The sequence below is a fragment of the Coregonus clupeaformis genome, chromosome 6, assembly GCF_020615455.1.
Source record: "Coregonus clupeaformis isolate EN_2021a chromosome 6, ASM2061545v1, whole genome shotgun sequence".
Classification (NCBI taxonomy): Eukaryota; Metazoa; Chordata; class Actinopteri; order Salmoniformes; family Salmonidae; genus Coregonus; species Coregonus clupeaformis.
In genome coordinates this window covers 41,742,865-41,768,004 of record NC_059197.1, presented here as the reverse complement: position 1 = coordinate 41,768,004, position 25,140 = coordinate 41,742,865, and the positions used below count along the sequence as shown (strand labels likewise).

The 25,140-nt window shown below is 45.4% G+C and overlaps 1 protein-coding gene across 1 annotated transcript in view; it reads left to right on the top strand.

Annotated features, from left to right (window-relative positions):
- The window catches only part of LOC121567973 (reticulon-4 receptor-like 1), a 212,147-nt gene extending 188,877 nt beyond the window's left edge, over positions 1–23,270 (top strand). The window contains exons 2-3 of the mRNA XM_041878401.2: positions 19,520–19,971; positions 20,201–23,270. Coding sequence (XP_041734335.1) covers positions 19,520–19,971; positions 20,201–21,190 — 1,442 coding nt within the window. The 3' untranslated portion in view covers positions 21,191–23,270. The remainder of the gene's footprint in view (positions 1–19,519; positions 19,972–20,200) is intronic.
- Positions 23,271–25,140: the final 1,870 nt, after the last annotated feature.

Here is a 25,140-nt window from a genome sequence, read left to right as displayed (position 1 = left end):
CTGACATGTGGCCTACTTGTACTTTGTACAACATGGCTGAAAAGATATCATAAGCGGTCAGTGTTACTTTGGGCAGTTGTGGATTCTCTCTCACATTTTTACGGATGAGTACTATATGTTCTGAAAACTGCAGATCAAACAGAAATGTGCCATGCGTGGACCTGCCTAGCATACAGTGGTAAAATTAACCTAGCATGCAGCGTGCTGTGGATCCTGCCGATGTGAACCCACAGAAAGAACAGGACTACTCAGCCCACACACTGCATAAAGAACAGGACTACTCAGCCCACACACTGCATAAAGAACAGGACTACTCAGCCCACACACTGCAGAAAGAACAGGACTACTCAGCCCACACACTGCAGAAAGAGCAGGACTACTCAGCCCACACACTGCAGAAAGAACAGGACTACTCAGCCCACACACTGCAGAAAGAGCAGGACTACTCAGCCCACACACTGCATAAAGAACAGGACTACTCAGCCCACACACTGCATAAAGAACAGGACTACTCAGCCCACACACTGCTTAAAGAACAGGACTACTCAGCCCACACACTGCATAAAGAACAGGACTACTCAGCCATTGAGACAGCACGTTTTGTAGCTGACTGAGTTTGCAGTTATAAGTCATCTGGCTAGCAGGCACACACTGTAGGCTACACAATTTTAAGAGTGTGTGTGGATTTGTGTGTGTGCACACAGTCTTATATAACTAACCTTGTGGACACACACAATTCAGTCCCATTCAAAATCCTATTTTCCCTAACCCTAACCTTAACCCTAAACCTAACCCTAGCTCCTAACCCTAAAACTAACTCTAGCTCCTAATCCTAAACCTAATTCTAACCCTAACACTGATTCTAACCTTAATCCTAAACACCGTAGAAATAGCATTTGACCTTGTGGGGACTAACAAAATGTCCCCACAAAATGTCGATTTTTGTTTGTTTTAATATTCTTGTGGGGACTTCTGGTCCCCACAAGTATAGTTAAACACGTCAACATGCACATGTGTGTTGATGTGAGTGTGTGTGAGTGTGTGCGTTTGCATGTGAGTCAAGTGAAGTGACTAGCACTTTCTACGAATTTACCCCAAAAGTATATTGGATGAAACCAATAACTCTATGACAGAGTAGGTCACAGCCATTGGTAATTCACACTCTGTCTTAGACCAGACAGGCCAATTCCTCAAATGAAACTAGAAAAGATGGTTCCGTAAGATAAAAACACTGCAATCAGGAGCCATCTGACTCACTGTCTCTCATCTAGTCTATCAGAGCTGCTCATTGTGTTGATTCCCTTTGATAAGATTCACCAGTGCAGATCTATCTGGCGAAAGATTAGAGACATGAATATGTAATTACAGAAAGAGGCCCAGTAACAGAAGTTGTGTGTGTCAGTGTGTGTGGTGTGTGCGTGTGCGTGTGTGGGTGTGTGGCGTGGCATAGCGAGGGGAAGAGTGTGTGGGTTTCTCTGTTGTGTCTTTGGACAGTAAAAATAAAGAAAGTTGTACACTGTAATTATGATCCCAAACATTTAATGGGTATAGCAACAAATGTCGCGGCACCCAGTGCCTTCTTCAGGGTTACATGTTAAATGCTTGAACCAGGTTATGTAGAAGTATTCCTACATAACCTAGATCAAGCATTTGCCATGTAATGCTGAAGAAGGAAGGCACTGTGTGCCGAAACGCTGATTGCTACTGTATAGCTATTACATTTTGGGGGGGGATAATGAACTTTTTTTTAGTTAGTCAGCAGGTCTATAAAACGTTTTGAGTGTGTGTCAGCTTCTACCGTTTACCTGTTTTACACAGTGTCACACATTTATAAAAAGAGCGGAGCGTAAAGAGAGTGGGTGTCCAGATATAAATAGAGGATGTCCTCTTGTGGAGCGGCAGGGTCCTCAGATCACTAACATGGAGCTTATTTACTACATATTTGACTGCAACAGAAAAGGTTGTATTATCGGCAGCATAGTAGAGAGCATATTTCAGTGATAATGCAACATATTTATAGTGAATCCAAACTCTATGATCTGTGACAGAACATACAGTACAAGCAGTGTTGCTGTGGGGCCAAAGAGTTCCAGTTAATTTTTAAAGTACTCAGAATTAATGTTCTTATCAGTTTTAGGCTGTGTCCCAAATGGCACCTTGCTATCCTCTATGGCCTTAATGACCTTGGTCAAAAGTAGTGCGCTATACAGTGAGGGAAAAAAGTATTTGATCCCCTGCTGATTTTGTACGTTTTCCCACTGACAAAGAAATGATCAGTCTATAATTTTAATGGTAGGTTTATTTGAACAGTGAGAGACAGAATAAAAACAAAAATATCCAGAAAAACACGTCAAAAATTTTATAAATTGATTTGCATTTTAATGAGGGAAATAAGTATTTGACCACCTCTCAATCAGAAAGATTTTTGGCTCCCAGGTGTCTTTTATACAGGTAACAAGCTGAGATTAGGAGCACACTCTTAAAGGGAGTGCTCCTAATCTCAGTTTGTTACCTGTATAAAAGACACCTGTCCACAGAAGCAATCAATCAATCAGATTCCAAACTCTCCACCATGGCCAAGACCAAAGAGCTCTCCAAGGATGTCAGGGACAAGATTGTAGACCTACACAAGGCTGGAATGAGCTACAAGACCATCGCCAAGCAGCTTGGTGAGAAGGTGACAACAGTTGATGCGATTATTCGCAAACGGAAGAAACACAAAAGAACTGTCAATCTCCCTTGGCCTGGGGCTCCATACAAGATCTCACCTTGTGGAGTTGCAATGATCATGAGAATGGTGAGGAATCAGCCCAGAACTACACGGGAGGATCTTGTCAATGATCTCAAGGCAGCTGGGACCATAGTCAACAAGAAAACAATTGGTAACACACTACGCCGTGAAGGACTGAAATCCTGCAGCGCCCGCAAGGTCCCCCTACTCAAGAAAGCACGTATACAGGGCCGTCTGAAGTTTGCCAATGAACATATGAATGATTCAGAGGAGAACTGGGTGAAAGTGTTGTGGTCAGATGAGACCAAAATCAAGCTCTTTGGCATCAACTCAACTCGCTGTGTTTGGAGGAGGAGGAATGCTGCCTATGACCCCAAGAACACCATCCCCACCGTCAAACATGGAAAAATTATGCTTTGGGGGTGTTTTTCTGCTAAGGGGACAGGACAACTTCACCGCATCAAAGGGACGATGGACAGGGCCATATACCGTCAAATCTTGGGTGAGAACCTCCTTCCCTCAGCCAGGGCATTGAAAATGGGTCGTGGATGGGTATTCCAGCATGACAATGACCCAAAACACACGGCCAAGGCAACAAAGGAGTGGCTCAAGAAGAAGCACATTAAGGTCCTGGAGTGGCCTAGCCAGTCTCCAGACCTTAATCCCATAGAAAATCTGTGGAGGGAGCTGAAGGTTTGAGTTTCCAAACGTCAGCCTCAAAACCTTAATGACTTGGAGAAGATCTGCAAAGAGAAGTGAAACAAAAGTCATGTTTTGCAGAGGGGTCAAATACTTATTTCCCTCATTAAAATGCAAATCAATTTATAACATTTATGACATGCGTTTTTCTGGATTTTTTTGTTGTTATTCTGTCTCTCACTGTTCAAATAAACCTACCATTATAATTATAGACTGATCATGTCTTTGTCAGTGGGTAAACGTACAAAATCAGCAGGGGATCAAATACTTTTCCCCCTTACTGTATAGGGAATAGGGTGCCATTTGGGACACAACTTTAGGCTCAGAATAGCCGTTTCCATGGGGACCATCACATCTGCAATAGCTGTAGTAATCTCTATGCAGCTTGTTGTTCCATCGCTCAACACATCAACCAACCACATTTCTCTGACACACCACCGCCCCACACCATTTATTTCTGTAGGAAAAATATGCTTCCAATTTCTGTTTTGTCACTTCTAACTGGAGCAATCCACTGAACAAATTCCCATTAGAGTACCAGAAAAAAGTACATGTCAAAGAGAGGGAGAGAGAGAGTTAGCAAGGGTGAGAGAGAGAGGGAGAGAGAGAGAGAGAGTTAGCGAGAGAGAGAGAGAGAGTTAGCAAGGGAGAGAGAGAGGGAGAGAGAGGGAGAGAGAGTTAGCAAGGGAGAGAGAGGGAGGGAGAGAGAGAGAGTTAGCAAGGGAGAGAGAGGGAGGGAGAGAGAGAGAGTTAGCAAGGGAGAGAGAGGGAGGGAGAGAGAGAGAGTTAGCAAGGGAGAGAGAGAGAAGGAGAGAGAGAGAGAAGAAAAATCTGCTGCACTTAACAGGAAAAGAGTTTGCTGCACATTTTCCCCTTCATCTCCATTTCTCTGACTCCTCCAGTGTCATTAATCTCTGAGGGAGAAAAAGGTTAATTTTCTCCTAGGATCTAAGTACAGGGTGCGGTGCATTATCTCTCCTTAGAATTATACTTTCATACACCATGCCTGTCTGTCACTGCCGGGAAGGAGAGACTAAGCAGCCTCAGGCTAACGATACCTGAGTACTGAACAACAGGATTCTCTCTCTCTTTTACTCACTCACTCACTCACTCACACTCGCTCACTACTACTCGCTCGCTCGATCACACAAATCTATGTCAGTCTCAGTAATCAACAAACAAGCCGAGCTCCACAATCATTGCCTTACCTAATGAGCCAATGAAAACATTGATTTGAAGTCTGGAACCTAAAATGTGTTTTCAGATTCTGCTTCTGTACATTTCTATACATGTGTAATGTAAGGATATGCATGTGTGTGCGTGGCTGGCTGCAGGCTAGCATGTGTGAATGTTAATGGCCCTTGTTCAATATTGAAGAAGGAATGATGGAAATGATGTATTGTATCATCACGTTAGCTCATAAAGGTGGAACGATGTACCGATAAACGTCAGATAAGATTGTGAAGTAGTAATATCCTTAACCAAAGGCTATACAGTGATATGGTAATGACTGTATGACAATGTCACAGGGCATGCATGCATACTGTATGTGGGAAATCATACAAACGCAGCGAGGCACACATACCGTATTAGTCATAACATTATTCTTCCCTTAGCATCAAACTTCCTGGCTCTCTAGTTAGGAACCACAATATTCTGAGAATCCCTCCATGCATCTTTATACAAAATAGCACAAGCCAATATTGTAATATAATGAAAATAGTAAGATTTTTATATTTGATTATCATACCGTGAAATGTCCATCCTGTTCCACCTCTAATTAGCTGTGATATATACTATGTCCCTCTCTCTCTATACCCACAAGACCAGCTCATACATTAATCAAATGTCTCTTATCTCTTTAGGCAAACCTCCATAGTATTTCCCCATTCCTATAATATAACTGCCCTGGTATTATTCCATACTAAGCATCATGTAGGTGCGGCAGGTAGCCTAGCGGTTAAGAGCGTTGGGCCAGTAACCGAAAGGTCGCTGGTTCAAATCCTAGAGCCGACTAGTTGAAAAATATGTTGATGTTCCCTTGAGCAAGGCACTGAACCCTAATTGCTCCTGTATGTCGCTCTGGATAAGAGCGTCTGCTAAATGCCTAAAATGTAGTGTGCTGTAACTATTCCCCAGGTTGTTGCTGTAAATGAGAAGGTGTTCTCAGTCAACTTACCTGGTAAAAAGGGAAAAAAATTTATCTCTACCCTCCATTACCAGGAGGGTAGAGATTAATACTCCTCCATATTCTACCCCTTTGTTGATTAGACGTGTTACATAAGCTAATGACAGAACATTTGGTGACACACTCTGGTATTAACGAGTGATCTTCATCTCCTATTCCAGACTGCACAGCATTTCTCTCTCCAGAGGAGAATTCTCTCTCCTATAGTCACAGCTGCTGCTCTAGCTCCGGTGAGAGTGGAGGGCTGTGCCCTCAACTGGAGCACTGAGCCAAGTGCACAAAAGCCCATCAGAAAATAATCATTTTGGCAAACCTGCCATGTTTGAGTTTGGGCTTTTCTGTCTCTGTCCCCCAAGGTCCCCGAGGTGAAACAGGGCTAAAGCTGCTGAGCCTGTCCCCCATGGGAGCTCTGCCTAGATCGAGGGCAGGTGTGGAGAGGAGAGAGGGAGGGAGGGATGGAGAGGAGAGGAGGAGAGGCAGGGATGGAGAGAGATATGGAGGGAAAGAGAGTGGGGGGCAGAGGGATGGTTGGTGTTCGAAGAGCACAGAGGTATGAAGATAATAGCCCCAATGGGGAGATATGCAAAGCGCTTTACGAGGCTAAGTCAGTCTTGTGTGAAGGAGTCCTGCATGACACACACAGAAAATGCAAGGCATTATCTTCAGCTCATTCCCCTCAGCATCTCTGCTGGTGCTTTCACATTTCCCATTTCAACTAATTTTTCTCTCTCTGAAATTTTGCTCATACTTTCTAGTGTAAACAAACCCGTCTGTCTCTCTCTGCCACTCCGTCCATGGCTCTCCTTCTCGTTATCCGTCTTCAAGGAGACGAGCAGAGTGACGGAGGAATCTGATTTCATCATCTTGCCTCATGAACAGAATAGCCTCCTTTGTTCTTTTTTTAACGAGAGCTCATCTGTATCAGTGCATGGTTGCTGAGTGGGTTTTCAGGGGGTCTCATGCCTTGGTGTCAGACAGTTCAAGGGACTAAGTCATTAAAAGCAGTGAAATTAATCCCTCACCATCACTGTGGAAAACATAACCACTTAGCCCCAGAGCGTCTTGACCGAGGCGGTCGCAGTGTTATAAGGAGAGAGAGAATTGGGAGCACTCACAAATTAAGAGGAGCTGCATGCAGCTAGAAGGAGAGAGGGAGAACTGGAGGAGGAGGAGCCGCGTGGTTCTCCTCGCTGTCCGCCCTCCTCAAGAGGGCTCAGGTTTACAATGGGAGAGGAGGGAGGCAAAATAGAAAACAGTTAGCTGAAGCAAAGACGCCCTTCTCAATGGTGCAATGATGAAACGTTCAGAAGCATGTCTAAGGAAAAGATTGTCGAGTGATTTGTCATGATCCTCAGATCCCTCTTTTTGCATAAAAACTGGGAGTCTTGCTCTAAGTAGTCAGAATAAGAAAGTCATTATTGGAAAAGCGTTTTGAAGGCTTGATGATGAGGAGGACTTTGATGTGAGTGTAGTGGTGTAGTGTTTCTCCCAGTGACAGTGAATCCCATAAGCTGCTGTACTATCTCTAACGGCCAGACTGGCCCCTCTTTAATCACCACTAGGCAGGGACTGTGTTTTATCCAGAGAAGCCTCCTGCTCTGCGGAACTGCAAAACAAAAACAGAGTGAACGGTGAGGTGGAAGTGACACGTGAGGGGAGGGAGGGAGCGAGAGAGAGGGGAGGGGGAGTTATATGAATGGGAGAAAGAAAGAGAGAGAGACGATCAACATTTTGCACATAGGCGGTGGCCTACACACGTTGACAATTCTCACAATAACAGCTTTGGAAGTGAAGATGTGCTAAATATTGTGTTAAAACTGAACTGGCAGGAACGGCAGTCAGGGGGGTAGTCCCAGAAGAGCTGGTGTAGGCACTGAAGACCCACAAAAGACAGGGAGAGATGATGTGCTAAAATGGAGGCAGAGCAGTCTATGCAGAGAGAGGAGCGAAAGAGAGAGAGAGAGAGAGAGAGAAGATAACAGACACTCAAGGACAGCCACTCTAATGTGCTGAGGAGAATTGGTAGAAAGAGAAGATGATCATCACTCGTAATTTGAGAGCCAAAGCAATATGAGACCAGAAGTCAGATTGAACGAAGACAAAACAGGCAGGCAACAAAAAGCAGAAACCAATAGGAAAAATGGAAGATGCATACAGAGAAATGGATTGATGGGGCGTGGAGGAAGATGCACAATGGTGCGTGGCATAGGAAAGTGGTTGAATTATTTTATCCTATTCCAGCAGAAGTGGAGTAGTACAGTGAGTGTGTGTGTGTGTGTGTGTGTGTGTGTGTGTGTGTGTGTGTGTGTGTGTTCTAGAGAGTGTCAGCACGATAAGGCACGTTGAGGCCTGGTATAGTTAATGAATTGACATTACAACAGAATCAATGGTGAAGCTCTGAGGGTCTGAAAAAGTGCAGTTAATGAAAAGATTACTCTTTTAAGATCAAGGTCTCTCTCCCTCCCTCCCCCTCTCTCCCCCCTCCTTCTCCCTTCTCTCCCTAATGCCCTCTCTTCACTGTACTCCGTATCCTCCCCTATTCACACGAACAAGTGCATGCACTCACAGATATAGCTATGTATGTATAGATTTATACTATTTTCCCTAAACAGACTAATCAGTATGATATTTGTTGCAAGTAATTGCATTAGTGTATGCAAACAACTAAATGCATGTTTATGCATAAAACTTGTTTGCTTTTGTTAAGGGAAAATGTGGGGAAGGCTCTCTCAGAGCTCATTTGTTGAAGAGTGGGCATTTTGTATATTGTTCTGTTATTGCAGTGGACTTACAGTATATTGCCTTAGTTATGTGCGCTCTGATTGTTGGCGCGGGAGTGCGTTTCTGTGTGTGAGCGTGCGCGTGTGTGTTCTATGTATGTGTGCATGTTGTTCTTGTAGGTCTTGGCTCATAGCTGCAGGGATAGGCCCACCTCCCTCTAGGTTCCGTGTCAACTCAGATCACTCCTCTGCTATCCTCTGCCAGTAATGGCTCTGCTCTGCCCTGCTCCTCTTAGTCAGCTTACTCTCTTCCCCTAATGAGCAACAATGGGATGTTGTTTACCCCTCACTTTTCTGCTTGATTTCAGATTTCTGCTCTCTACTTTAGAGATTTCTGTTGAATCTAGTGTTGACATGGCTCCGGCTTGCTCTGTGTGTGTGTGTGGGTTGTGCAGTATACAGTGTGTGGGTTGTGCAGTATACAGTGTGTGTGTGTGTGGGTTGTGCAGTATACAGTGTGTGTGTGTGGGTTGTGCAGTATACAGTGTGTGTGGGTTGTGCAGTATACAGTGTGTGTGTGTGTGTGTGGGTTGTGCAGTATAGTGTGTGTGTGCATGCGTACTAGTGTGTGCATATGATTGTGTATCTTTAAATAAATTTCAGGCTCAGAGAACCAAACTCACCTGCACTGAATAATTGATCTGTAAAATCTAGGGCACATAAATGGTTTGTATGCAAGGCAGCTGCTGTAAGCATGCATCTATTAAAGCAGCAAGCAGCCAGGTGCTTTAAGGGAAGGGATGACATGGGTAGGTAGGGATGACATGGGTAGGTAGGGATGACATGGGTAGGTAGGGATGACATGGGTAGGAGGGGATGACATGGGTAGGCGGGGTTGACATGGGTAGGAGGGGAAGACATGGGTAGGAAGGGATGACATGGGTAGGTAGGGATGACATGGGTAGGAAGGGATGACATGGGTAGGAAGGGATGACATGGGTAGAAAGGGATGACATGGGTAGGAAGGAATGACATGGGTAGGAGGCGATGACATGGGTAGAAAGGGATGACATGGGTAGGAGGGGATGACATGGGTAGGAAGGGATGACATGGGTAGGAGGGGATGACATGGGTAGGAAGGGATGACATGGGTAGGATGGGATGACATGGGTAGGAAGGGATGACATGGGTAGGAGGGGATGACATGGGTAGGAGGGGATGACATGGGTAGGGAGGGATGACATGGGTAGGAAGGGATGACATGGGTAGGATGGGATGACATGGGTAGGATGGGATGACATGGGTAGGAAGGGATTACATGGGTAGGATGGGATGACATGGGTAGGAGGGGATGACATGGGTAGGAAGGGATGACATGGGTAGGAAGGGATGACATGGGTAGGATGGGATGACATGGGTAGGAAGGGATGGCATGGGTAGGAAGGGATGACATGGGTAGGAGGGGATGACATGGGTAGGAGGGGATGACATGGGTAGGAAGGGATGACATGGGTAGGAGGGGATGACATGGGTAGGAAGGGATGACATGGGTAGGTGAGGATGACATGGGTAGGAAGGAATGACATGGGTAGGTAGGAATGACATGGGTAGGTTGGGATGACATGGGTAGGAGGGGATGACATGGGTAGGTAGGGATGACATGGGTAGGGAGGGATGACATGGGTAGGAAGGGATGACATGGGTAGGAAGGAAGCAAGCTGGAAAATGGTCTCATTCAGCTCAAGGATGTGTGGCTTAAGTCCCTTGACCTGATTGGTGGTGAGAGACGCACGCATCAAGGAGAGACCATGATGTCCAGTGTTAGTCAAGGACTTTCATCTCCACTTAACACAAATAGACTTCCTAGTTAGATGGACTGGATTTAATTGACTAGAGAGACACAAGGGATTGTGATGATCAATAGGAAGCACCAGAGATATATATAGAGAGAGTTCGGCCATGTTTTAGAACGGTTGCCATGTTAGCGCCTTTATTCTCAAAATGTTGTTGATGTAACAATACGAGAGCGCCTCTGACAGTTCCCTATGAAATGACCCGCTGTAAACAATCAAAACAGAGCAGCGAATTTAACAGATGTTTTTAGCTTAGCTTTCGGGATAATGTGTATCCAAGTTGGTACTGTGTTGTGGTGTCAACAAATTGCATATCTGCTTTCACTGGACATCTTCATAGGTTTAGAATACTATCAGAAATTAACAGCACAACGCGGAAGCGTCATTTACCACTTAGCAACGGCTATGGAGGAGAAAACCGCATTGGCCCAAATCTCTATGTATGTGACTCTGGAAGGCACATGCTTTAGGTGTTGGGTGTAGGTGGAGGAGATTAGAACACAGCACCTTCAGAAGTCACACCACGCTGTAGAGGGGATTGGTTGGAAGTGATTGTGTAAAGGTTGTGTAACGGTTCACGGAACACTCGCTAACACAAATTGCTCTTTTTACCGCTCGGTAACCAAGTAACAACTCACCAACCAATCAGGGATCCAGGCTGGGCATTAATGTGTGCGGTATGTAACATAGGTTATGCTGGTGGTGGTGCCTGGGAAATTATTCATGTTAGTGGGGACATTGTTTATTCATAGAGTAAATTGCTCACAGGCCAGTCACATTATGCTTAGTATTCAAGCTGACTGGTCTATGGGCCGGAAACATGCTTGAAGCTACATTGGTGAATGGTCAACAACCCTATGTCCACATATTATAACCAGGGCCCAGTCTATTTCCTGTTCAGGTCAAATGGTCAGAAAAATCTCCCTAGCCCTAGTTATAATGATGGTGCAGGTGCAGAGTCCTTTAGCCATATCTATCTTGTTCTGAAATCAGTCTGCGCTGTTGTTGTTCAAGAGGTGGGCTGAATGACAGTGCAGATATGAGGAGCAGTGAAATGGTGAAATGCTGTCACAGTGACTAGAGCAGCGTTTCCCAAACTCAGTCTTGGGGACCCCAAGGGGAGCACGTTTTGTTTTTTGCCCTAGCACTACACAGCAGATTCAAATAATGAACTCAGCATCAAGCTTTGATTATTTGAATCAGTTGTGTAGTGCTAGGTCAGAAACCAAAACGTGTACCCCTTTGGGTCCCCAGGACTGAGTCTGGGAATTTGAATCTGCTGGACTAGAGGAAAGGAAAGGTCACCAGCAGGAGACAGTTTCCCTGGCCTGTTCCACCACCATATAAATATAATTCATAGAACGTCTTGGAACCTCTAATCTTGGCAATTTGACTGGAAAACAGATGTATGTATATGTCCACCATGCCCCTGTCCCCATCATGCCTCAGACCATGTGACTCTCCACAGGGACCAAACTACTGCTATGCCATCAACACTCCCAACACTGAAACCCAATTATTAGCGTTCACAGTGCACACAATATGATCATTAAATTACACATTCCCTGTTATCACTTTTCAGTAAATGCATGCACTACATATATCTACACGGTAGATGATTTATATGGGTTTGGTCAAGCCATTAGTTTAGATTGGCCGGTTGCAGATACTGCCACAGGGAACGCAATGCGTTTGAATCATTTAGCTTCATGCTGTCATGATGAATGAATGTAGTTTGTGGCTGATAGCCTGGCTTCATCCTTAGAGCATTGGGCTAGTTGAGTGTTTCAACTGCACTCTCACACACTACATTAGCCAGTCAGCAGTGTGAAGCTAGGTGTGGAGCTAAAACCTCTACCTGGGACAATGGGGCAAATAATATGCAAAAAGAATTACCATCTAAAAAACTTCCATTAGTGTGTTAATGAAATTGCAAGTATTAAACAGCTGTGGTTGGCTCAGCCTGCCCACCTCTGTTTCTGCCTCACTGCACCTTTAAATTCCATCTTAATAACTAACGGCCTTTCCTTTATTCATACTCACACTCTCCCACAAATCCTCCCATTTTTCCCTATATGCTCCATATGGTGCCTGGCTTGTTTATATTTTAGAGCATCTGATTTCTCAACTTGAAAAATGCTGCTGTCATCGTCCCTCCCTTCTTCTTCTTATCTCTCATGTTCTCTCTCTCATGTCCTTCTCTCTCTCTCATGTTCTCTCTCTCTCATGTCCTTCTCTCTCTCTTATGTTCTCTCTCTCTCATGTCCTTCTCTCTGTCATGTCCTTCTCTCTCTTCCATGTCCTTCTCTCTCTCTCATGTTCTCTCTCTCTCATGTTCTTCTCTATCATGTCCTTCTCTCTCTCTCATGTTCTCTCTCTCTCATGTCCTCTCTCTCTCTCATGTCCTTCTCTCTCTCATGTCCTTCTCTCTCTCTCATTGTCCTTCTCTCTCGCTCATGTCCTCTCTCATGTTCTCTCTCTCTCATGTTCTTCTCTCTCTCATGTTCTCTCTCTCTCATGTCCTTCTCTCTCTCTCTCATGTTCTCTCTCTCTCATGTCCTTCTCTCTCTCTCATGTTCTCTCTCTCATGTTCTTTCTCATGTCCTTCTCTCTCTCTCTCATGTCCTTCTCTCTCTCTCTCATGTTCTTCTCTCTCTCATGTCCTTCTCTCTCTCATGTTCTTCTCTCTCATGTTCTTCTCTCTCTCTCTCTCGTTCTCTCTCATGTTCTTCTCTCTCTCATGTTCTCTCTCTCTCATGTTCTCACTCTCTCTCATGTTCTCTCTCTCTCATGTTCTTCTCTCTCTCATGTTCTTCTCGCACATATTCTCTCTCTCTCTCTCTGTTTATTTGTTTGTGCGTCGAGACACAGAGCTCTCATTGTGATCTTCATCAGGCCTCTGCTCAGTCGCAGGTACCTCCAGTTCAGCTGAGGAGACCTCTCTGTCGCAGCTGTTTACCTGTGTGGCTGTTTACAATACATAGCTCTTTCATCCTTCCCTCCCTGCCTCCATCTCGCTCCTTCCATCTTCCGTTCCCTTTCTCTTTGTCTGTCAATCCCTCTCTCCCTCCTCGCTCCAGAGATTGACTCTAAAAGGACATTTTATTGCCAAGGCAGCCTTTTAGTTTCACCAATGCGCTCCAGTATCAAACAATTAACATATAAAAAACACTTAACAGACACAAACATAAATTATGAACCATTCATGCTCTTCCATTTAGCTCTGACGGTGCTTGGCAGAGAGCAGTGTGCCTGTCTGTGTTCCAGGTTGGACCCCCAAAATTGCTCCTCTCCTCAATGCCATGGGCTGCATCCCAAATGGCACCCTTTACACTACATAGCTCACTACTTTTGACCAGAGCCCTATGGTTGCATTACATAGGGAATAGGGTGCCATTTGGGATGCATTCATGATATTACTGTGGCTCTCCCTCCATAGGTGCCTGACGAGAGGAGAGACGAGTGGGAGCAAGGCCAGTTCTCTGTAGTAGCACCAGCCAGGGTGGACACTAATTGTGAACCTCTGAGCGTTCTTATGGGATCCTGTGCATTCTGATCACTGGGACCTAATTGTGTGCTTGCATGTGATGAGAGCACTGATCGTGGCCCACACACTGGACAACATCATACCACACGAATCAATGAGTTCCTTTACCTTACACTCCCACTCTGATCCTTAAGACATGAGAGAGGGAGGATACTAAGAGGTTCTCTTCAGTGAATGTCAATTCTCTGACATTGGTCCCCAGCCTCCCATTCCCTCTTATCCACTATCTAGGCCTATCATTTTCACATCATGAATATGCTGATTTCTAAGTGTTACCCTTATCTATCCTCAAGCTTGAGATGCTGGATGAAAATAACAGCAATCATTTAGGATCTAGTCAACAGATCACGGAGAGCAAACTACAGGGTAGTGGGCAAACTATAGGGTAATGTGAGTGCTTCTTTATCCTCTGGTCAGTGCTTCAGTAGTAGCCCTCTACAGACTCAGTCCTCACTGCATAAGTGAAGTGTGGGTATCATGGAGCCTAGGCTTGCTACTCTGTCACTGGGTTGGGAATGGTCAAACTAATACGCGCCCTCTCAAACCCTAGGAAGCCATTTCTCATTTGTGTTCTAGAGCTGTCACTAGGAGGAAATTACTGGAAGATTAGAGTCCTTTTATCAGCAGCAACCTGCTACTGCAGCCTGTAATTCCCTGTTCAGCATGACGTCAACTGACCCACCTATGATGCCACTAACTGAGCAGTCAGTAATACTGATATGCTATTAAAGTATGCTGATTGCACGAGCAGTGCAGTATACAGTCACTTACATTTTTTTTTAAAAACACATTCACCTACACAATGTCTGATCAAGGCAAAACATCACGGAGCTCCACATGGTGCCCTCCAGCTAAGAATGAGCCTGTCCAATCAATAGCTTAGTTTATTGCTTTGCCATTATTAGAGTGGTATCCATGACCATGTCTGTAAACACCTTTATGGAGGAAATCAGGCTAAGCCGTGATTTATGGTCAGGCAATAGCAGGGGATGCTTATCAAGGGTCCTTGGAGAGAAACAGGAAATTGAGTTTGTCCAGTGTAACGGTGGGTAGAGAGACAGGCAGACCGATCTCTTCCTATTAGCAGAGATATGTTATTCATGAGGGCAAATTTAGTGTGAACTATGTTTCATTGGTATTCTACACAGTCACTTCTCACTGTCTAGGGACCAGAGACATTTTATTTTATTCATTTATTTATCTATTTCCCCCTCGGTGACGGCTAGGAATAAAGGGACTGGGTGACCGCGGGGTCACATGGTCAACCGTCTGGACCAATAGCGGGCTGTTAAATCATTCTCCCCCGTAACAAGCTATTAACAGCATCTGTCATCAGCAACCAGGGAGCGAGACGGGCCTGGGTGGGTGGGTAGGGTAGGGTGGGGAGAGACACCAGCCCTGGGAGGGTGGGGAGAGAGATGGGCCTTGAGAGGGTGGGGAGAGAGATGGGCCCTGGGAGGGTGGAGAGAGAGATGGGCCCTGGGAGGGTGGAGAGAGAGATGGGCCCTGAGAGGGTGGAGAGGGAGATGGGCCCTGGGAGGGTGGAGAGAGAGATGGGCCCTGGGAGGGTGGAGAGAGAGATGGGCACTGAGAGGGTGGAGAGAGAGATGGGCCCTGGGAGGGTGGAGAGAGATATGGGCCCTGGGAGGGTGGAGAGAGAGATGGGCCCTGAGAGGGTGGAGAGAGAGATGGGCCCTGGGAGGGTGGAGAGAGAGATGGGCCCTGAGAGGATGGAGAGAGAGATGGGCCCTGGGAGGGTGGAGAGAGAGATGGGCCCTGGGAGGGTGGAGAGAGAGATGGGCCCCTGGGAGGGTGGAGAGAGAGATGGGCCCTGGGAGGGTGGAGAGAGAGATGGGCCCTGGGAGGGTGGAGAGAGAGATGGGCCCTGGGAGGGTGGAGAGAGATGGGCCCTGGGAGGGTGGAGAGAGAGATGGGCCCTGGGAGGGTGGAGAGAGAGATGGGCCCTGGGAGGGTGGAGAGAGAGATGGGCCCTGGGAGGGTGGAGAGGGAGATGGGCCCTGGGAGGGTGGAGAGAGAGATGGGCCCTGGGAGGGTGGAGAGAGTAGGGAGGGAGGAGGGTGGAGGGAGGGAGTGACGAGAGTCGGCACCAGAAATAGCTGCGGTGCCACATTTCCAGAAACACATTATCTCTCTTTCAGAACCTCTTTTATTCTGCTGCATTCCAATAGGCATTATTGGCATATCTACACTTGTGTGTGTCCAAAGCTATTTATATAATACAACTTAGGCTGAATGGCACATTGTGTGAGCAAACAATGCCGTTATGATTATGACACATTCATTTCCTGCATTTTTATTTGATGAAACCTGTACTGCACCGTCCTTATTTACCTCCTCTCTGTTTAACTCAATCTGTCTGTCAATAGCTCTCTGAACAAACATTTCTCAACTCTGACTATATCTACATGATCTGTCTCAGTCATTCCTAGACAACCTTTTCTGTCTACCTGTTGTGTGTGAATGCATGCATGTGCGTGTGTACCTGCATGTTGTGTATCCACAATGGCTCGGGGGTGATGAGATCAGTGAGCTCGCAGGTGTCTAGCTGAGACCAGCTGCGGAGGAGACAGCCGCCGTGCCATGCCACTGTGCCGCAGCATGCCACCGTGCCCTGAAAGGAGGGCGAGGGTGGAGCTCACACGTTCCCTCCCGTCTCTCACACCAGAGACACAGACAAGCTTAGTGGGTATTTTAAGCAGCTACATGGCATCTACATCAACAGCTCCCGTCTCCCTCTGCTACAGGAGAGGAGGGATGCTAAACAGAAACAGATCCTGGTCCAAGGGGAGGTTGGGAACGGAGAGGAGATATAATGTTAGGCCACTCTACTGGACTGTTTGGTTTTTCTCTACACATTATCTGAGGCGTTGATAGAGAAACTTAATAAGATGGTAGAAGCAGTCATTTAAGGGAAGAGATTAATCTGAGTAAAGAATCAATTACTGGGTTCTGACATGCTGGGGGGCAGAGGAGAGAGGGGGGAGACAGAGGGACAGAGGGATCTTTACGTATAAAACTTGATTAGCATCTGGTCCCCTGATTGATTCAAATTGTTTCCCTATCTAAGTAGGATCTACCTAGTTCTATTAAAGACATGTAAATAAAGAAAAGCAAGGCGCGGAAAAGTGTAATATAATCACAGGCCTTAGTGTGGTGGCAGCTCTGAGAGGTGAAAGGAGGAGGCACTGGATGGATAATGGAATAGATAAGGAAACTATTCTACCTGAGCCATTCAATGATTCATAGCTGGAACATAGTTTCTCTTAAATAAATGGTATCCAAAAGCAATGTAGACCACACAAAGTGGAGTAGGGTGAAATTGTAGTATGACATAAACAGTGATGTTGGTGTTAGAAGATAAATCCAAATACTGTATATGTGTATGAAGTACAGTATACATTATAATGGAAAAAGGCGAGCCAAAGTACAGTATACATTGGTAAATAGAAAAGATGTCAATATTATGAATATAAAGCTGTTTTTCAAATAGGATGCATTGTGATAAATGGAAATATTCCTCAAACAGGGTGATCCATTTAGTGTGTCTGTGTCTGTGTATTTGTTTGATACATCCTCCCAACCTTTATTTCCCGGGAGCAATCCAGAATGTTTCCACTCATTTAGTCAAAGAGCAAGTGCCATACTCAATACATCTCCATGTAAATAGAATAGCGAAAGCGAAAATTGGGGAGAGAGAAAGAGGGAGAGACCGAAATAGACAAACAGAAAAAGAGTGGAATCTACAGAAGTAAAATGACCACTATTTGATTGGGAAGTGTCCTCTCACAACAATGTAATACATTTTAGAGAAAAAATAAGAAGAACCCTTTCTAGTTGTCTGGAAGTAGTTTTTTCTGTACTTGTGACTCAAATATCAAGTTCCATTTTGTAATCCTCTTGTTTTCCTCTAGGACATTCCTCTTGGCTTTGTGAAAGGTCCAGGTATAGTGCTTTACTGGTAGGCCTAACGTATGAGTGGGGGATGCGTGCCGCAATGCAGTGAACCATCAAATGTGTCCTGACACTGATGCCACTCTGCTGCAAGGGCAGAGATGGCAGTGGCTGTGCCGTGTCCTCTGACCAAAGTGCATAGTCCTTTCCCCTCTGGCACTATGGCACCAAATGCACCTGTGTACGACACGACTATCAAGGACTCTTAGAAATCTGTGACTCCCTTTTCTTACCGTACACTGTGTGTCCACAAAGGATGACAGTGAAGTGCAGTGCACTCTGTGATACTGTTAAACAGTTTTACACACAGTTCAACCTTGAAAGAACCTGTATTCGGGAGCATGTTTGCATGGTGGATTGGGAGGAAGCACGGCTAGTTCGTTGTCACCCAGCTGCAGTCAGTTGAAAAACAGGATTACAGGGCCTGTTCTGGGGAGCGGATAGGCTTCTGCCCCTGTTCAAGTAACATGATGCACGGCACACCACTCCTCTCCTCTACTCCACTACGGTCACCAGACCAGACACACTGAGAATTACCGATGAAGGTCAGTAAAGTCAGACACTGAATGTCTGGGGAGGAGGAGGAATATTCAGATAAATACGCCTGTCTATGCTGTCTAATATTCTGAAAGAGACTAATTCCCTGCTCCTGAATTCTAGTGTAGCAGCCCTGGGATTAGGTAGCAGCGAGTTAAAAGGCAACAGAAACGTATCGATTAGAGGGAGTGAATCGCTGCACCATGATGCCTTGAATAATAAATTGAAGGGAACACAGCCGCTTGTCAAATGGGGGGACTCATTATGAGGGGATAGACTCCTGCTTTTCTCCCGTTGGTTGATTCCCCCTGTAGATCAGCAGATGGATAAGTCACACTACGGGGCCATGGAAGCACGTCACCAAACAGCAGGAAGTCTGTTTCTGAGAAACTTTACATAAGTTTAAGTGAGCATTAAACCCCCCCGCTTTGACAGGTGTGCTTTGACAGGTATTTTCTAATCCTTATAGTAGAGTTGTAGTGAGCTTATGGACACAGATTAACTGCCTCATATGACTATCTCCCAGAGGTGAGGAAATATTCAAAAACTTAAATTTTGTGTGTGCAGGAGGCGGTACATGAACAAAAATGATCCATACTGTAATATAGATCCAATCAGACTTCCTTAGATACTAGATACAGCGACCGACTGAAGCTCATGTTATTGTTTGGGCTGATCTTGAACAGACTCTAAGAGCAACACAGACCTCATTCTGGAACCGACTTAGACACCGGAGGATTTGGAGTTGTGGATACTGAGCCAAGAGTGTAATGCAATGTCCACACTTGTATTGAGTGGCTCGATAGCAGCAGAATTCCTCAAAGGCCCAATGCCACACTGTGAAGCCAGAAAATCTATGATAGCAACAGGTCACTTGGCATGAGTCATCTATCAGGACAGAATACGTTTTTCTCTCTAATATAAATATATCTGACAGTCTCTCTCTGATCCCTACATCATTCCTCATACTGTTTACTCCTGACCTGGCTGTCTCCATATCTCCCATCTTCTTTATCATCCTACCCCCTTGCCCTTCCTTCCTCCTAGTCAATATCTCACTCTTTTATCACTTTGATTCCACTTACAGTATTTCTCCTCTCCCCCAACTTATCTTTCTCAACTTCCTCAAAAATAATATTCCAAAAACCATTCTTCTTTCCTTTCAAGTCCTGAAGTGGACATCAAAGTCAAACAGCCGAATTTCAATTCAGAATCAGATCCCCAGTCTAAATATAGCTACATCCTCAAATTAATTTTCCTCTCTCTCTCCAGGCTGCGGGCTAGAGTTCCTGCTGGTTCTCTGTGGTCTGGAGCTATCCTGGTCCTGCCCACACCACTGTATCTGCTACACCGCGCCCAGTACTGTCAGCTGCCAGGCACACAACTTCCTGTCCATCCCCGAAGGCATTCCCCCGCACAGCGAGCGCATCTTCCTGCAGAACAACAAGATCCACCGGCTGCTACAGGGCCACTTCAGCCCCACCACGGTCACACTGTGGATCTACTCCAACAACATCACCTACATCGAGCCCTCCACCTTCCACGGCTTCGCACAGCTGGAGGAGTTGGACCTGGGGGACAACCGTCACCTGCGCTCCCTGGCTGCAGACACCTTCCATGGGCTGGGCCGGCTCCATGCTCTGCACCTGTACCGCTGTGGGCTCAGTGCGCTGCCCAGTAACATCTTCCAGGGGCTACGCAACCTGCAGTATCTCTACCTACAGGTACACTGGCCACTTGGGCTCTAAGCACTCTGAGTCAAACGAAACAATGCTGCATTTTACATTAGAATTTAAAAATATATATATACCCAGGGCTGTTAAGCTGTAGTTTCTCTGTCTTACTTTATAGTAGCCACATACCTTATAACCAAACAACATTTTGGGAGGTACAGTGTTACAGAGTGCTGTAGGTGTATAACCTCTCCATTTTGCTGTGTTTGGCTGTTCTCAGGATAATCACCTGGAGTTCCTGCAGGATGACATCTTTGTGGACCTCCACAACCTGAGCCACCTGTTCCTGCATGGGAACCGTCTGTGGTCGCTGCACCAGAACACCTTCCGGGGGCTGGGGGCCCTGGACCGCCTGCTGCTGCACCACAACCAGCTGCAGTGGGTGGACCGCCTGGCCTTCCACGACCTGCGTCGCCTCACCACCCTCTACCTGTTTAACAACTCACTGACTGAGCTGTCTGGAGAGTGCCTGGCACTGCTGCCTGCCCTGGAGTACCTGCGCCTCAACGACAACCCCTGGGAGTGTGACTGCAAGGCCCTGTCACTGTGGGACTGGCTCAAACGCTTCCGAGGTTCTACTTCGTCCGTAGGCTGTCAGGCCCCGGCTGAGCTGGCTGGGAAGGACCTCAAGCAGCTCCACAAGGAGGACTTCCCCAACTGCTCTGGCTCTGAGTCCCTGCACCAGAGCAAGACCTGGGCCGGGACTGATAAGGTGTCTCTGAAGAAGGAGCCACACCCGGTGCCACCGCCTCACTCCCACCCCCACCGCCCTCACCACAACGAGGCACCACACTACCCCTCACCGCCCTCGCCTCTGCCCCATCCGCCCCCGTCCATAAGCGGGGAGTCCCTGGGATCAGAGGGACATCCTGGGGTGGCGCCCCCTCAGAGGCCAGGCCGTGCTCGGAACTGTACCCGCCAGCGTGTCAGGGGAGGCAAGGGGAAGGGGCAGAACGAGGTGCATACCTTAAAGGAGATGGCCGATAAGGAATATTCCTCACCTGATTTTGAAGGGGGCAAATATGACCACACGTCTCCGGATGCTACCGTCACGCGGAGGAAGAATAAGTGCCCTCCCCGGACCACTGTTCGCCCACCTAGTGGGGTGCAACAAGCCACCAATAGGGCCATGTTCTCCCAGCCCTTAGTACATCTCAACGCCATACTGGGAGCTTTGTTGCCCGTGACCATTGCCCATATTCTCCGCTGACCTAGAGGAGGGGATATATACTGGCTAAACAACAACAGTGCAGTCCTCAGACCTGCTCTAGCTCCTGCACACCAAGGCCTGTGTGTGTGTGTATACTTTGTGTGTGTGTGTACTTTGTGTGTGTGTGTGGTTGTGTGTGTAAAACATTGTGTAGGGAGCTTTGCTGTTTAGACTCTGAAATAAGACTTTCAAACATCAACATCAAATGTGAAAAGACTCACGACACTGTGTGTGGAACGGGGAGTGAGGAAAGACGAAAGGAAAACACAGAACACGCTTGCACTGCCACTGTTGCCATTATGTTCTCATTTCCTGTTGTCTTGATCTCTTTCTGTCTGAGTTCTGTCTTCGACTCTACTGGAGCGCAGACAACCAAACTTTTTGGGAAAAGAAAGAGATGTTGAAATGCAGCAATTTAGCTATGAGACAGATAGACTCTAAGGAAAGCCAGCTTTAATGATCAGTTCACAGTTTGTAAATCCTTATTGAGGGGGTGAAATAGAAAACAGATGATGTGGTGAAAGAAACCATCACACACAGAGAAGTCTAGCCCTATCTTGTGTTTCATATTATTTACCAACTGTTTTTTTATTACATTCATTGCCAATAACTGCTGCATAGAATTGGGCCGAGATATCCGAGGCGGTATTGCTCATCAACAGGGAGATAAGCAGGAAGCTGCCCGGTCATAAATCATAATTCCATATCAGAACAGGAATGTGCAACGCTCACTTCTTAGCAGAAGTAATGGAAAACTACAGAAACAGCACTGCAAAGTGCAGCACACACACAGACCGGTCAGCTCCAGCTACAGTAGGATAGCTAGGTAACTTCTGCTCCATGTCCAGGTATCATTGACCCCGAGCTACATATCTAGGTATCTTCTGCCTACTTTACAGTATTTCTACAGTATTTACGTCCTGCTTTATTGATTCCTGAGTCTAAATGTCCTGTCTTTCTACCTGCTCCATTTCATTTTCTACATGTGCTACAACATATTAAGCTAATATACCCAAGCTGCTAATTATCTGTATGGAGGTAAGTGGGACTGTGGTCGACTCCCATCTCCTTCAAAAATCAGTGTGTGTCCCCCAGGAGAAGAAAGCTGTGAATATTGATGGATCTGTCTATTTCTTGTCTCAGTTGTTTGTTTGATTTTGCCTAGACGTAAAGAGGACCTAGAGATGGAGCCCTATACAGGGTACAGGGTTACGGCCTGGGGCCGGAGCCTTAGGGGTTAAGGGTCAGATTGGGTATTTTCAGTTTCCCAGTGAGGCTTTGGGCTTCGCTGAACAGAACACTCTTCAGTGAGGGCATCCCTTCCTCATTGAGAATTGAAGAACATTGATATTTTCCTAATCATTGGACATCAAAGGAAAACAACTGCCCAACAAGACTAGAGAAGAAACAAAACAATATGTGTACCTTAAATGACTTCTGTAATGAATAAAAGATTATAAGAGTAAAAACATTTTGAATCGAGCATGGCAAAATGTGGACCGCTCTCTTGGAAATAATAGAACTGCTAAAATGTCTCTCTCTACAATGACTGCTGTTCTTTTCAATGGATGTGGGGAACCAAGAGAAAGACAATCACTTCTAAAGTAGCAGGGGGTTTAACAGGACGATGGACAGACAAACGGACAGACTACTGCTGGACTACTGTCCCCCTGGACTACTGGAGCTTTTGTGCCTCCGGAAAATACGACAATAAGTTGACGATGTTTGTAATAATAATGATGTGAACTGTACCATTAACAAAGACAACAAGAGGACTAACTAACTGGAGTTCTAATATTAATCATTTATTACGAGAATAACAATATTAATGACATCATCAACAATGAAAACAGGGTTTCTGCTCCCCTGATGAGGGGAGAATCTTTCTTTAAATTCATTTACCGTTTCATTGTTTTTGTTTACTAAAAGGAACATTTTTTATTTCCTTTTTTTGTTACATCCTCTCAACCCCTTTATCCGATAAAATAATGCACAATTCAGTTCCCCCTCCTACTGTTCCCCATCTATCTCCTGTCTTTGCCATGACTGAATGGTTCAATAAGTCGTTATCAAAGAACAACAGTATAAAATGTTTATAAAGATATTAAAATCTATATCTTCGTATGTTAAAGATGACTGGTTGACTGTGTTTATTTAGTATTCAGACACTGGCTTACACAAGGTTGTGCAGTAGGCCCTGGAGATGGTGGTAGTCAGGCTTGATCCTCCCTTGTCTATCTCTTTATTATTCATTTAAAGCTGAAATTGGCTCTGTCAGCAAGTTTGTATTTTTCCTCAGTTTTCCCCTCAGTATGTGCACTACTTTGCAATCTGTCTCCCCTCATCAGACACTGGCTGTTTTCTACAAATAGAGACATCTCCCTGGCTCAACGCTTGGCTTTATATACATATGCAACACACACATCAATAAGAAATTGATTTTATTTGAGAGAAATTGACCAAAGAAAGCAGGCCCAAAGCATTACAGTAAGTGACATGTATTGACCAAAAATACAAAAAGAAACACAGACTACTGTAGACCTACATGCAGAGTTCTGTACAGAGTCAGTGGAACACATATCTCGGTATAATACACTGCAGTTCAATAAATCATTTAAAGGGCACGAAGGGTATTTATGAGTGTGTCACAGTGAATCTGTAGATATTCAGGGTTATTATTATTAATGGAACTTTAGAACATCCATTTTATTTCCTCTTCTCTACCTCTCTCACCATGATGGAAATTGATCCACATGTAAGTGTGTAATTTATTTGTATATATATATATATATATATATATATATATATATATTCTGTTAAACGAAAAAGGGGAAAAATATGCATCGTTGAGGATGGCTGCGGAATTACATTTAAATTGATGAGTAGCTTTGGCATCTAATAGCATTGGGCTCTAGCTCCATCAAGCCCCTCTCTCATGTCATTTCTCTCTTTTTCCCTCTCTGTCCTCTCTCTCTCTCCTGTCCTATCCCTCTCTTTCTCTCTCTCTCACACACACACACACACACACACACACACACACACACACACACACACACACACACCTGTCTCTATTAACATACCTCAATACTATAAGTGCATAAGATGGACAGTCATTGAGCTCTCCAACCACGTAGGCTATAGTTCTGCAAGCCCACCAAGCCCCCTCGGTACTAACTGCATGACAGGTGAATGTGTTCGGGAGAGAATGTGTTCTTCTGATCTTCTCCCTGGAACTGAGACAATACTCCTTTTTTTTTTTTTTTTGGCATACTGTATCATCAATATTATTCCATCAAATACTGTACACTCTAGGGAGCTATACTGTGAATTTGATTTGCAGGCTTGGTTATAATATTACCTTTACCACATATACAGTAGTCACTGTGTGGAACTTGGCATTCCTTCAAACAGTTGAAGCCATGCAGACATTCACTATAAACTCAACTCCACTTAGCAGTCCTTCTCAGTAGAGGCATCATGGAGCGATAAGGGTGCACAGAGAATAAACCCATGCTGACAAACGATGCCACCATTTCCTTAACTAACAGGATCATTGCAAATCGTCCCGACTCATTAGGAAATGACACTGACAATTAAGCAGTTTACAGCTACATAAGCCATTCCATATTACTGCTCACTTCACTAGGGCAATCATTGGTTACACATTTAGTAGCGTGCTCAGAGAGCCAGACACAACACCCCATTAACCAATCACACTAATCTGAATCTACTGCTGCCCTAAAAACAAGGATAGTCCAAATGTATGCCTATGCCATAAGTATGCTATACAGGATACATTTAAGCAATAATACACGAGAGGCTATGTGTTATGACATTTTTATCATGGCTGTGATGTGGTCATAGCCACGAGGTGAAGCTGAGTAGACCATCACAGCCAAGATAAAAATGTCATAACACATGGACTTGAGTGTATTACTGCTTTTATACAA